General features: G+C 46.4%; 1 protein-coding gene across 1 annotated transcript; it reads left to right on the top strand.

The window, feature by feature from the left end:
- Positions 1-7,543: 7,543 nt before the first annotated feature.
- On the top strand, positions 7,544-8,041 carry UCN3 (urocortin 3). Its single transcript, XM_061181664.1, has one exon. It carries the CDS (start codon positions 7,544-7,546, stop codon positions 8,039-8,041), a length of 498 nt encoding a protein of 165 aa, XP_061037647.1.
- The last annotated feature ends 5,302 nt before the right edge of the window (positions 8,042-13,343 follow it).

Genomic DNA, 13,343 nt, shown 5'->3' with positions numbered 1-13,343 from the left:
GGGCAAAATGTGAGTCAAGGCAAGGGTCTCCCCTACCCAACAGACCAGAATAATTTCAGCAGGTTAAAGGGGGCCCTGTTCATTTGTTGTGGGAGATATTGAAACAGTGCTTAGAGGAAAAATTGTAGCTTTAAATGCTTATATTATAAAATAATAGAGGGAAAGATGAAATGAAGAATTAATCAATCTAGAAGAATACAGAAAAGGAAAAACAGGAATAAAGCAAAGGAAAAAAAACAGAGCAAATAGAAAGCACACTGTAAAATAGCAGAAAATAATCCAAATATGTCAGTAATCATCATTAGTACAAATGTGTCACATCAGTGATCACTATTAGCACAAATGTGTCAAATGCCTTGTTAATACAGAGATTGCTAGATTGGATTTTTAAAATTTCAGTATATGCCATTTACAAAAGAATTTTGACACAGAAAAAAACTGGAAAAAATGCACCAAGCAAATGTTAACCAACAGAAAACTGGAATAGCAATTTTGATATCAGACAAAGCAGACTCTAAGGCAACCCTTATTTGGCATGAAAGGGTTTATAGTAAAATGATAAAAGGGGCCATCTGTATGTACCCAACACTCCAAATATATAAAGCAAAAATGGACAGACTTACAAAAAGAAATTGACAAACCCACAAATACAATGGGAGATTAACACACATCCTCTGAAAACTGAGGAGTCAAGTAAACTAAAAATCAGTAAGGGAAATAAGGGGAGAATTGAAAAATAAGGATGAATAATAATCTGTGTCCACGTAAAACTTCATGAAGTTCTTACAAATACTATCTTGACACTGACCTTAGAAAAATAGGAAGATACACTAATCTACATTTTATGAAACAGGAGCAGAGAATGTAAGTGACCGTCCCAATCCAGTCACCAAGCTAGAAACAGAGGCAGAAGTGAAAACCCTTTCTCCTGACACCAAGGTAAAGCCTCTCTCCTATAAATCAAGCGTCCTTCCAATTCCCTAATTCCTTTTTCTTATCTTTTTCTTTTACTGCCTAGCTCAGATGTTAAGAAAATAATTATGTTATTATGTGTAACTGTTTTGGGCACTTTGGTGAAATGAGCTTTATAAGTAAGAACCATTTCTATCTATATATGAAGCTGATCAGATTTTCTCCACACCTGGGCCCTCCACATACTCTCTACTGAGTATTTACATCCCTCATTCATAGAGACGAATTCATGGAAGATACTGATACCAAGCAGGGCCCTGTGGGGCTCCTAGGCACAAAAGCCTTTCTGTGTCCCCCATTTCTTGATAACAGGAAATAGGCTTCATTCAGCCTCCATGACCTTCCCCGCAGGTTCAAACAGATGCTAATCCGGGAAGGCAGGGGACCGGGAGACAGGGGAGGAGCAGTCAAAAGAAACAATAGTGCAGCCTTGGGGCAGGGTCCTGGTTCCCCCTCAAGGGATACACATAACAATACCTTTGAGATGTTTTGCAGACACTGAAGCCCCCACCAGGTGGGAGAAGTTAACTGTGTGCTGCCCAAAAGCACGGAGACCCCAGACCAGTTGGAACCAGAAGGTCCATGATGCTGACTCCCACTTACCTCACCATGAACCAATCAGAAGAATGTCCACAAGCTGATCATGCCCTCTTTGAACCATTACTATAAAACTCCTCACTACCCCCTCCAGGTTGGGACACACAGTTTTGAGGGCATCAGCCCGCTGTGGCCCCCTTTGCCTGGCAAAACAATAAAGCTATTCTTTTCTACTTCACGCAGAACTCTGCTCTGAGAATTAATTCGGTGTCAAGGTACAGAGGCTGGATTCGGCTTCAATACCAATGGCTCACCAAGGCCAGAGAAATGGGCCAGCATAGCAGAATGCTTCATGTGCACTTCAGAGAAGGGTGGGAAGGGAAATCATCATTTATATGAACCAAAAAGCTGGCGATTTTTGCTCACTAATCGTCCTCTTTCTTTCCAAGACTGTCTCCAATCCTCCCTCAGATGCAGCCAGAAGCACTTTTCAAGCTATAAAGCAAACAGACTGCTTATTGAAGTTTTCTTCTCTAAGAAAAGTACCTTTAGGACCCTTCCCCACTGCCCAGGTCTGTGAGCATCCCTTCTGGAGCCTGCCTGCTCACACCCTCAGAGCTCCTGGGAGCCATCAGCCAATCCCAAAGGTGACCTGGGATGGGCCAGTGGGAACACAGGAGCCCATCTCTGTCTGGAGACGGGCCGGCAGGCTCAGCAGACAGCCACCAGCCCCTGACACAAAGATGGTTTGGTGCCATGGAGCTCCAGCCTCAAGTGGGGAGGTTTTCTAGGAAGTTGAGAGGAGTCAGGGCAGATCACAAAAAGAGAAGCCAACGTCCATTGTCTCTCCTTCTAAACCCCATACCCTAGGGCAGTGGTTCTCATGGCGTGGGAGAGGGGCAGGGAGCAATTTTGCCCCCAGGGGACATATCTGGAGACATTTCTGGTCATCACAGCTGGGCAGGGGAGGGCTGATATGTCATCAAATAGCTGGAGGGAAACTGCCAAACATCAGGGCAGCTTCTCCACAGCACCTGGCCCCAAACATCAGGAGTGCCAAGGCTGAGGATCCCCGCTCTAGGGGAGCAATGTTTGGTATCCTCACAAGACTACCCTCCTGGCATGTCAGAGCTCAGAAAGGCAGAAGAGGGAGTGAAACTCAGATTTCCATCTCTCTACCCCTCAACCTACACAAATTCCTCCATTACTGCCTCAGGATCTGAAATGGAAAAAAACAAACAAACAAAAACAACAACCTTCTCCCAAAGACCAGAATATACGAACGAATGAATTTAGATCTCCTAGTTCCATGCTGCCACTAATCTCAGGAGGAGGCCAGCCAGAGAGACAGGCAGCTCCAAAAGAAGGAGCGGGAGTGAGGTCCAATCCCCACGTAGCCACAATGAAGGCTGAAACTGCCAGAGCTTGGGGTCCTTCTGGATAAGGGCTTTCCGTGTGTTTCACACAGATACCTGTGAGCATTGAAGAGTTTTGATAATTCCAGACGTCCACTCACCTCTTCATCATCATAGAGGAATTTCAAGAGCTAAAAGTGCCCATCCAGGATGGGAGCTGTGGTCTGGCCTGGAGACCTGGAGAGAACGTGGTCTTGCACGGCCCTTCATGATGGTTAAGCCCGAGGTTCAAGGTGGATGTGAAAAGAGATCTGGGCCCACCTGAGACCTGGATTCTCAGTCACCAAGCGCCTGTGTAATCCCCACAAGTCACTTCTCTGACAGTCTCAGCTGTGAAATAAGGGGGTCACCTGCCTAAATCCCCTTACACCTACACCATTACATTTAGAGTAAAATTCAACTCAGAGTACCTCCCAGTGTGAGCCCAGCCTCTGCCGCATGCAGTCCCCCTACCTCCTGCCTACCTGCCTCCTGCAGGTCCCTCTCTGCATTGCGTTCTCCATCCCAGACCTCCTTTCCGTCTGCAACCCCTCTGCTCTGCTCTGGTACATTACCTGTCTCGAGTCTCCAGGACAGGGATGCTCCCTTCCGTGCTATGGCATTTGCCACACAGAAATTAGCCTGCTTTTACATATCTTTCTAAACAGCCGATGCCTTATAAGAACGGGGGTCTTAATTCACTTTGAATTCCTGAGGGTCCTGGCAAGACCTGGCACACAGCAGGTGCTCTAAAGATATTGGATAAATAGATAAATAAAAATGGGTAAAGTTCCAGTGATTTCCCACCAAAAGCTCTAGGTAGGTGCCTACCCCCTCTGCGTGCCCTTTGATGAACGCAAACATCTAGAGCCTTGTAAGTAGCCAAAGAGAACACTGCAAGTCAGAACCCACAAGAATCACAGGACAGCAGAGGACCTTTCTTCTCTACTTTCAAGCAGGTCTTGGTGCCAGGTTTCCAAAAGGAGGGTTAGAGAGACAGGGATGAGGGAAAGCTGAAGTTAATAAGAACTAAGGTGAGTAATAAAACTCTTCAAAGAAGCTGCTTCTCAGTTCAACAGAGTGTTTTTCCTTTTTATCAATGAATCAAGTTGCTAGGGCAGGAAGGGCAGGGGGAAGTGATGGGAGGGCTGGGAGGGAAGGTGGATAGGAGGGGTCGAGGGTGCCGGCAGCCTGTCATCTCCATGACGCGGACAGCTGCTTTGGTTGTATTTTAAACGGAATCGCATCCCAGTGTAGACACTGTGTCTGGATTTACGATCCACCCCGTGATCTGTCACTTTTATATACACACACACGAGGGAGTGGAGTGGTTTCCATAGAGAGGAAATATCACGGCCTACTTACGAACAATACAAGAAAAGGAGCCAGCGACCCCAGCGTAGACAGAAGTTCGGGGGGATGGTCCTGGGGCAGACCTCCCGGTCCTGAAGCTGCTGCACATCTCACTGCGCTTTTCCACTCCGGAAGGAAGTCCACTCACGGGTAAGGTTTTGGTTGGGGACTTCTTTATGAAGGATAAATTGATTTGCCCTAAATTAGGCAGGAGGTGCTGGGGACTGGACAGGGTAAGAAATGAGAGTTGCAAACGCCCCTGGGGGCACCGTGCTGAACGCCAAGGTCTGTGTTTTAAATAAGAAGTTGGCTCTAAAGGGACCATGGGGAAGTTTCTCAGGGGGGGCAAAATGATCCTCCCTTCGTTGGTAGAGAGACCTGCTTTGCAAAAGGTAATAGACTGGAGGCAGAATGGGTTCTTACAAATGTATTTTTCTGAACAGAGTCTAGTTGTGAATATGAAAATCGTGTTTACAAATGGGGTGGATGGGGGAAGGTGTGGGGTAGAAACTTCAGGGTACAATGCCCCGCTGCCTGCCCGAGCTGGAGGATGCTTGCACTTATTGGTTACCAAGGGCATCTCCTTTCGTTCTCTCGATGCACCTATGAGGCAGGTAATGTCTCCTTTTTAGGATGTGACAACTGAGAGGTTAAGTGGTTGATGGAAGGCATTTGAGGGTAGGGGAGGTTCCCAGCCCAGGTCCTCTGCTCTAAAGCCTAGAGCCCTTTTCCCCTGGCTATGCTGGGGACACTGGAGGGAGGGGACAGATGTCTGTAATGATTAGGTGCCACCTGTGAAGGGGGGGACCATAAAGATGGATGTTTGCTGTCTCCATCTGATGTCCAAGTCTGCTGAGAAATCCTGTCTGCAATGTTCTCCTCTAACATAGCAATCCAGCAAACACACACCCATACACACACACACACCCCTCTTCTGATAATGAATGAAGTAAGAACATGAATGCGAATGCTGCCAATGACAAGTGTTATCTGTAACATGTCAACTTTCTCCTGGCCGCTCTTCCCTCTTGGGGGGAAGGGTCTTTCATGAGTGAACCCTCTCTGCTCACTTGAGGGTGAATTGCTTGGAAGTCTGTGTGTGTATATGTGACACATAAGCGCTTCCACGAGTCCACAGCTCATTACTATAATACCTTTTGAAATGCTTTAATGCCCCCTAGGTTCAGCAGTTACGTTTTATAAAGGGTTTTCTAATTCAACATCTTATCAGTGTTTGCAGACAAGCTGGGTAACATGGGGACTATCTCCGCCTTCCTCGCTGCTAGAAAACGGGGCTGGCACTGGGCAAAGCCACAGAGTTGTGCATTTGCCTTCTCGCTTCACTTTTTTCCTTTGAGTACTCTCTCCCTTGCAGGTGCTCTGAATTTCAGGCCAGCCCAGGTTCCTCAGTGCCTCTCATCCTAGGGCGTGACATGGCTGTCACAGCTCTCAGAAGTAAGTGTGTATCTTCAGAGAAGCACTGCTAATACTAACCCCAAAGAATGGCTCAGTTTCAGGTATCCAAATGAGAAAAATAAAGAGGTAGAACTTTACCTCTTAAATCTAACTAGGTGGGGACCACTTGTTTTCAGAGCAGGTAGGAGGGAAATCTTAAACCTTTGTGTTGTTGCACTAGGGTAATGGCAAAAGAATCCAAAGAACATAAGAGGAGAAACTTGCTTAGGAATCAGACTTTAGTGAGGAGCAAAGGACATTTCTGTTCTTTTATGCTGCAAATGCTAAACAAAACTAAACAAGGAGATAGACAGAGAGAGAGGGAAGAGCCTGGAACTCAATCCCCTGATCTCACAGATGGAAATACTGGCACCCAGAGCATTTAATTGCTGAGCAAGTTAGTGGGAGGCCAGGGCTGAGTCTGGTCCATGAAAGGAGCGGGGTACAAAGGGATAGAGTGACAGAGAAGACAACTTCCCCACCCGTGTTAACCCTTTCTTTGTCAATTGGTTTTTGGTTTTTTAAATCTTTTCAGCCTTAACAAGCCCTTTGAAAGTTCTTCCAGGCTTTAAGATGCCTCCAAGGTGTAAGGCAGCTAAAGCCACAATTCATGCTACTTTTATGCAAAACAACTAAGGAGCTCCTCGGTAAATGATAAAGCAGGAAGTCTGGTTATTGACACAATAGTGACAGGAAAAAAAAGTCCACTTTTCCACAGTCAATACACACCCCTGTAAAATGTTCTCAGGGAATTGGACACACAATTCTAAGGAGCTCAGAGATGGATTGGAACTCTGAGAAAGTGGTTCTCAAAGTGTGGTCCATGAACCCACTGCATCAGCATCGTCTAGGGATGTGTTAGAAATGCAGACTCTCAGGCCTCACCCCAAACCTACTGATTCAGAAATGCTTGGGATGGGGCCCAGCAGCTGGTGTTTGAACAATCCATTCACATGATTCTGAACACTCTGAAGCTTGAGAACCGCTGACTTAGAATGAGTTCAAGGCAAGGAGAGCCTGTCTGGGTTAGGATGGAGCAAATGGTGTATAGACAAAAAGGAAAAGCCAGAAACACAACACAACAAAGATACTGGTCTGCAGGATCCAATTACCTGGCATATTTGTATATCTATATTTATATTATATTGATATAATTGATATAATTTATACTTATATTATTTATATAATTTATAGTATATTTATAGATATATAGATATAGACAGATCACTTCTGAGATGGCTGTGTGTGTACTGAATCTTATCCTAATAGGACCTGGAGATGATTTATATATAAACAGTTATGAACCAACCGTCTTCATTAAGTATTTGGTTAGACCAGGAGCTTTTCCATTTTAACTTAATCTTTCACTTAACCTTTATGAGGTAGTTATTATTATCCCCAATTATCAGATGAGGAAATTGACGTTCTCAGAGGTTAACCAATCTGCCCACCGCCCTCAGGCAAATAAGGACCAAGTTGGAAGTTGAGCCTACGCCCGACTAATTGCAGAGTCTGTGTTGCTTTCCCTGCGTGCTACGCAGCTAGTTCATACATTTGGATTATTTAAAGCAAGGATCAGTCATCATCAGGCTTGTGAAAATGCAGATTGCTGGCCCCAGAGTTTTTGATTGACTAGCTCTGGAGCAAGACCTGAGAATTCTTCGCGTTTCTAACAAATTTCCACATGATGCTGCTGGCCCAGAGACCACACTTTGACAACCAGTGAAGTGGAACATGAACAAAGCCCTACTGGATTTGATCCATTTCCTCCTGAGCCCTAAGCCCCCTCTCACACCCTCTTCCCACATTGCTCTTTTCTGCTACAGGGAGAGATGCTGATACCGGCCCACTTCCTGCTGCTACTGCTGCTGCTTCTAGGGGCCCCCAGGACAGGCCTCTCCCAAAAGTTGTACAAAGCTGAGTCCGTCTTCAGCTGCCTCAACACAGCCCTGTCTGAGGCCAAGAAGAGCCAGCTGGAGGGTGCGCCCCTGCTGAGCAAGAGAAGCTTCCCCTCCCTGCCCAGCCAAGACTCACTCTCAGGAGACCAGGAGAAGGAGGAGGAGGAAGACAAGGAGAAAAGGACCTTTCCTGGCTCTGGGGGCGGCGGTGGGGCTAGAAGCACCCGGCACAAATACCTGTCCCAGGGGCAGCTCCGGCGGAGGCTGTACCAGGACAAGGCCAAGAGTGACCGGCGCACCAAGTTCACTCTGTCCCTCGATGTCCCCACTAACATCATGAACATCCTCTTCAACATTGCCAAGGCCAAGAACCTACGAGCCAAGGCAGCTGCCAACGCCCACCTGATGGCCCAGATTGGGCGGAAGAAGTAGAAGCAGAGGCCAGCAGGAGGGCGGCCCATCTGGGAGAAGGACAGAGGTCAGGGTGGAGGGGAGGGAGGGTTGGTTCGTATTGGAAGAATAGGCCCTGTTTTCCAGGCTGCTTCACTGCTCAACCCCTCTGCTCCTTCCTGCCTCTGGCCCAGCTCCCTGCTCCTCTGTACATGCACACACCAATGCAGTATAGTCCCAGCTTCACAGATACCAGGCCATTGATGTCTCCACCTACATTCTGCATCTCCTCTCTCTTCCCCACGATGAGAGGCAAAGGTCATGCACTCCTGCCCTCCATGCTGCTCCCTCATGACCCAATGCCCGAGAAGAGGGCGTGCAGAGCCCCTCTCCCCTCCACACACCCACCTTCCCCAGACAAGGCCAGAAGATGAGGGCACTCAGCATCCTGCCACCAGACCCCTTCCCTCCCCTCTCACCCCCATTAAAACCGATGGCTTCTTGAACCCCTGCCTGGTTTCAATTCCTCTTCCTTCAGCCGGTTGCTTTCAGGCCTCCGGGCTTGGAAAGGGGACAGCTAGTGAGGGAGGTGACATGTGAGTCCATTTCCAACTCTCCCAGGACAGGAATGGTTCCTGGAGGTTTTAGGAGGGCTGAAGAAGAGCTTGGGAAAGGCCAAGCTGGCAGGACTGTGCCGGCTGTCGTTCGATCAAGAGCCATCTACATGGCCTGGTCCCACCCAGGGGCACAGCCTGGGATCTGCTGCTGAGTGGGCCCCTGGGTTTAATGGGAGACATCCCCAGCTCCTCCATGCTTGCTAGGGATTGGGCCACCAATCTTCAATAGGTGCTTCTTGAACCCAGAAGCTGTCCAGCCCACTGTCCAGCCCAGTGCTGGACCCAGTGGGGGATATTGATGTGGGCGGCAAGGCCTCTGCTCTCCATGACTCAACGGTCTAAGTGAACAGACAAAAGCAAAATTTGAAAAGAAGCAGATACCACCAGGGAGTATATAAGTGATGAACGGCAACGTGATAGCAATTAGTGTAAAAAAAACCATGAGGAATTCAGAGCAAGATGAGAAGGTTTAATATGAGTAAAAGTTCACTAGAAATGGACATCGGCAAGAACTCTGATGGCCTCTGGCAGCAAAGCCTTCTGCACGGTGACAAGTCATGAATCCATAAAAGGAACTTCCGCACGGTAAAATAAACCACATACACACACACCAGCAGCTAACCCCACCACCACCAGACAGAAAGTCAAGAGCCAAATGAATGACAGATTTGAAAAATGTTTGCCACTCATGTAAAACACAAATGGCTAACTGATCAAATATATAAAGAGCTACTAAAAACTGAAAAGAACAATCCCCTCCCAAAAATAAGCAAGGACATGAATAGAGCATACACACACACACACACACACACACACAAATACAAATGATCCTTAAATGTATGAAACGATGCTAAACTTCATTGCTAAGAAAACAAATTAAACCTGCACTCATATAGAATTTGTCACCCATCAAATAGGCAAATGTCCCTGTTTGACAACTGGCCCACACGGTGATTGATGAGGTGAAAAGCCACTCTCCTCCACTGCTGGCTGGTGGGAATATAAACTCTGAGAGGCAGTTTGGAAATACTTATTAAAATCACAAGTTCACTTTACCTTTAACTCAACAATCCTGCTTCTGGTGGACATTATTGGCAAAAGCGAAACAGTGCATTTTTTGAAATGTTAAGCTAAACTTGAAATGAAAAATACCCCATCTCTTAACAGAACCAATGTTCAAAAAACCGAAATGCAACCGTTGTTTCTATCCTGGGGAAAAAACCTCATGATAGAGCAGAAAGAATCCTGCCCGAGACTCAGAATACCTACATTGAATCTGGGTTCCTCTTCTTATGTGCCTCTGAGCAAATCCTTTAACTTGCCTCAGTGCTGATGTGCCAGGAAATCTCTTTATGAATGTGACCTCATGGAGTTCTCATGAGTATATTTTAAGGTAGCTATTATTTTTTTCCATTTTGAAGAGTTCTTAAATTTTGCATTTAATATTTATTTTTGCTTTAATAGTGCATATTCTGTTCACGCCAAAGGTGCAAAGGACAGGAAGCAGGAGATTAGCTTGGCTAAGGAAAAAATCAGGCAGGTGTGACATTTCCATGAACAACCGAAAACTAGGAGAACTTAAAAGTTGCAGCTGGTACCCCCAAGCACGCCCAAGTTCACAGCTGTCTCCTCAGGACCTTTGGCTAGGTGAGCAAAGCCTTGATAACAGCAGCCTCTAGCGGACTTTGATAAGTGGCTTTAAAAAGTTCTGTTTTGCTTTGTTTTGAATCACGGTACCTGCATCACAAAAGCTCCAATCAAAAGGGTGATTAAAAAAAAAAGAAGGCACAGATCATTGCAAATGCCAGATTTTCTCTTGCTCTTTTTGCAAATACACCATCACGTATAAGCTAAAATGTATCTAAGGTGGTGAGGTTTACTGGCAGGGGAAGGGGAATGGCATATGTAACAGAATCCTAGAGGATTCAGCTTTGCACCTGAAGCAAGAGATTGGAGCCCGGAGAAGTGAGGGAACTGTCCAAGGTCTCCCAGCTGGTTAGTGACAGTCAGATCTCTCCGGCCACAAAGCCTCTGCTTATCCCTCCATGCAGAGCTGACCCTTCACGTATACAAAGGGCATAAAAACACGAGCCATGTTGTTGCCTTACAGGGCTAGCACGAGCCCCAGTGAACCACAAACGTGGAAGCAGCTAGGAAAGCCCCGCACAGATACTAGGACTTATTATGTCTTCAGCAGGTGGGCCTGGTGTTTAGAATGCCCCCAGAGCCTTACAGGTGATTTAAATGTGAGCAGAAGCATCTGCTTAATAAACTAAGGAGAATTTGCCAAAGCTGGACCCACCAAGAGCAGTGGGAAAGCACAGGTTTCCTGCCGGAGGCTCCTGCTGAGCCCAGCATTCTGCTGTCCGCGCTCCAGTCCCCAGAATGGACCCCGTCACAGTCACATCAACAACATGTGGGAAGGGAGAAGGCCACATCCAGAGATCACCACCGCTGCCATCTGCCACCCCTGAGTTCACCTTGTAAAACCAAGATTCACTCTCGATTTCACTTTGTAAAATCATTTGCGGGGGCGAGGGAGAGGGGGAGAATTGTGTTGAGCTCCCTTGAAAAAACTGGTTTAAGCCCTCTTTGTAAAATAAAGTGAGGCTCAAACGCCAAGTTAACCTTCTCCAAGGAGACACGTGCATGGATGACAGGATCTCCAAATGTTCTACGCAACAAGAAACCCCGCAAACAAATACCAACAGCCGACAACGGTGCCTGCTTCGTGGCAATGGAATAATTTTGGAAGCTGTAACCAAATAATCAGGGAAAGCCGAGTGATACCCAGAATTCAATCAGATATTTTATGTAATTCCAAGAAATGGGAGGTACATGAGCTCAAAAGTATGTAGTATTAAACTAAAAGACATTGATTATATATTAAGAGCCAGAGAAAGACAAAACCTAATCAAATGGTGTAGCTAGCTACCTTAGTAAGAACCACAGATGGAATCGGACTTGAAAACTAACCGCATGACTCAAATCTAAGCGTGCGCTATGGGACACTTCGTTCTTTTTTAAATGTATTTTTATTGAGGTGTAATCAACATACACCGTCATATTAGTTTCAGGCATAGGACACAATGATCCCACCTCGTCCTTTAATTAATGAAGTTTCTGTTATGGACTGTTGCCTAGGGTTCAGCATGTCCATGAGAGCTGCAAAGATCCTGTCACAGCCACACACACACTGATTGATCTCACTTTAAAATCCTGACAAGACGCCTCAAATGGGCTCTTAAAGCTGTTCAGCAATTAGGCCACATCTCTCTACACCATTCACATGCCTACTGTCCTAGACTCTCCCTCCTCTTCTTTCCTCAAACCTCTCATAGATCCTCCCTATCCAGTCTCAGCTGGTGACCTTGCTTCCTACTCCACCAAGGAAATTGGATGCTTCAGAAGCAAAATTTCACAATCCCACCCCACATCTACCTACCTGGACTCACGCACTCTGCCCTCGTTTCTACGCTAGAAACCCACACACCCACCCACTCTTGGTGGAGGGCCACGCTGTGCTCTGCACCAGCTTCCCATCCCCTCTCGCCTGCTTACGACATTGAGCCAACAACTGGCCCTTCTTCCTCCCACATCGTCAATGTCACCCCAGCCGCTGCCTGGTTCACATCGGCACAGAAACCTACACGACAGCCTACAAGCCCTTGACCCCTTCCGGGCGGTGGCCATCCCTTTGCTCCCTTTGACAGTGCTCCCTTGGAAATTCCCTCTACTTACCTCTCATTCTCGAAGTCAGACGTCCATCCCTATCCTTCCACTGAAACTGCTCACGAAGGTCAGCCAGAATCCCCACGTTGCTGAATTCAGTGGTCAAGCCTCCGCCCTCACGCCTCTTGATCTGTAAGCATCACTCGACCAGGTGAACCACCACCTGCCCCCCGCACACACTTTTTTTCCAGCCTGGCTTTCAGGACATCATACTCTGTTTCCCTCGTTCCTCAATAGCCCCTCCTTCTGAGTCTCCTTTGCAGGTTCCGTTTGCCAGGTATGTTCTTCCTCCAGGCATCTGCATTCTCCCGGTGTCACTTCCTCCAACTCCTTGTCAAATGCCTGTTTCTCACTGAGACCTTTAGTAACCACCCTATTTCAAATTGCAACCTCCTTTCCCCTTACCAGGCTCTATTATTTCCTTTGTGCACTATTGTACCTGTCACCTTTAACATGCAATATAACGTACTTATTTATCATGTTTATTATCTTTCACCCCACCTTCACTACCATATAAACCATGAGAGCAGGGATTTTGGGGGGGGGGCGGGGCGGGAGGGCTTAATGTTTATCCCTGGTGATCAGAATAATGAGGAACACATGACAGGCACTCAGTAAATAACTGGTGAATGACTTAATTAAATAAGGATTATTAAAGTTCTTGTGACAAGGAATCTGTGCATAATTAGCATTTAAAGTACAGTATGTATAATATTTAAGAGTATTTGGCCTAAAAGAATCATAGTCAGCCTTATAATTCCAATTTTAAATATGTAAATTGAGTAAATAATTCACACCTGTGATCTTAAATAAAAATCTTACTAGTTTATAGACAGTCTGGAACATATAAGAATACTAATCACCATATTTATAGTTTACTTTATTCTATTTTAAAAGAATTAGGGCTTCCCTGGTGGCGCAGTGGTTGAGAGTCTGCCTGCCAATGCAGGGGACACGGGTTCAAGCCCTGGTCTGGGAGGATCCCACATGCCGCG

This window comes from Eubalaena glacialis, chromosome 2, assembly GCF_028564815.1.
Source record: "Eubalaena glacialis isolate mEubGla1 chromosome 2, mEubGla1.1.hap2.+ XY, whole genome shotgun sequence".
NCBI lineage: Eukaryota > Metazoa > Chordata > Mammalia > Artiodactyla > Balaenidae > Eubalaena > Eubalaena glacialis.
This window is presented reverse-complemented; position numbering and strand designations above follow the sequence as displayed.

Excerpts from the sequence above, each read along its gene's own strand:
- UCN3 (XM_061181664.1), top strand. The coding sequence starts at position 7,544 with ATGCTGATACCGGCCCACTTCCTGCTGCTACTGCTGCTGCTTCTAGGG.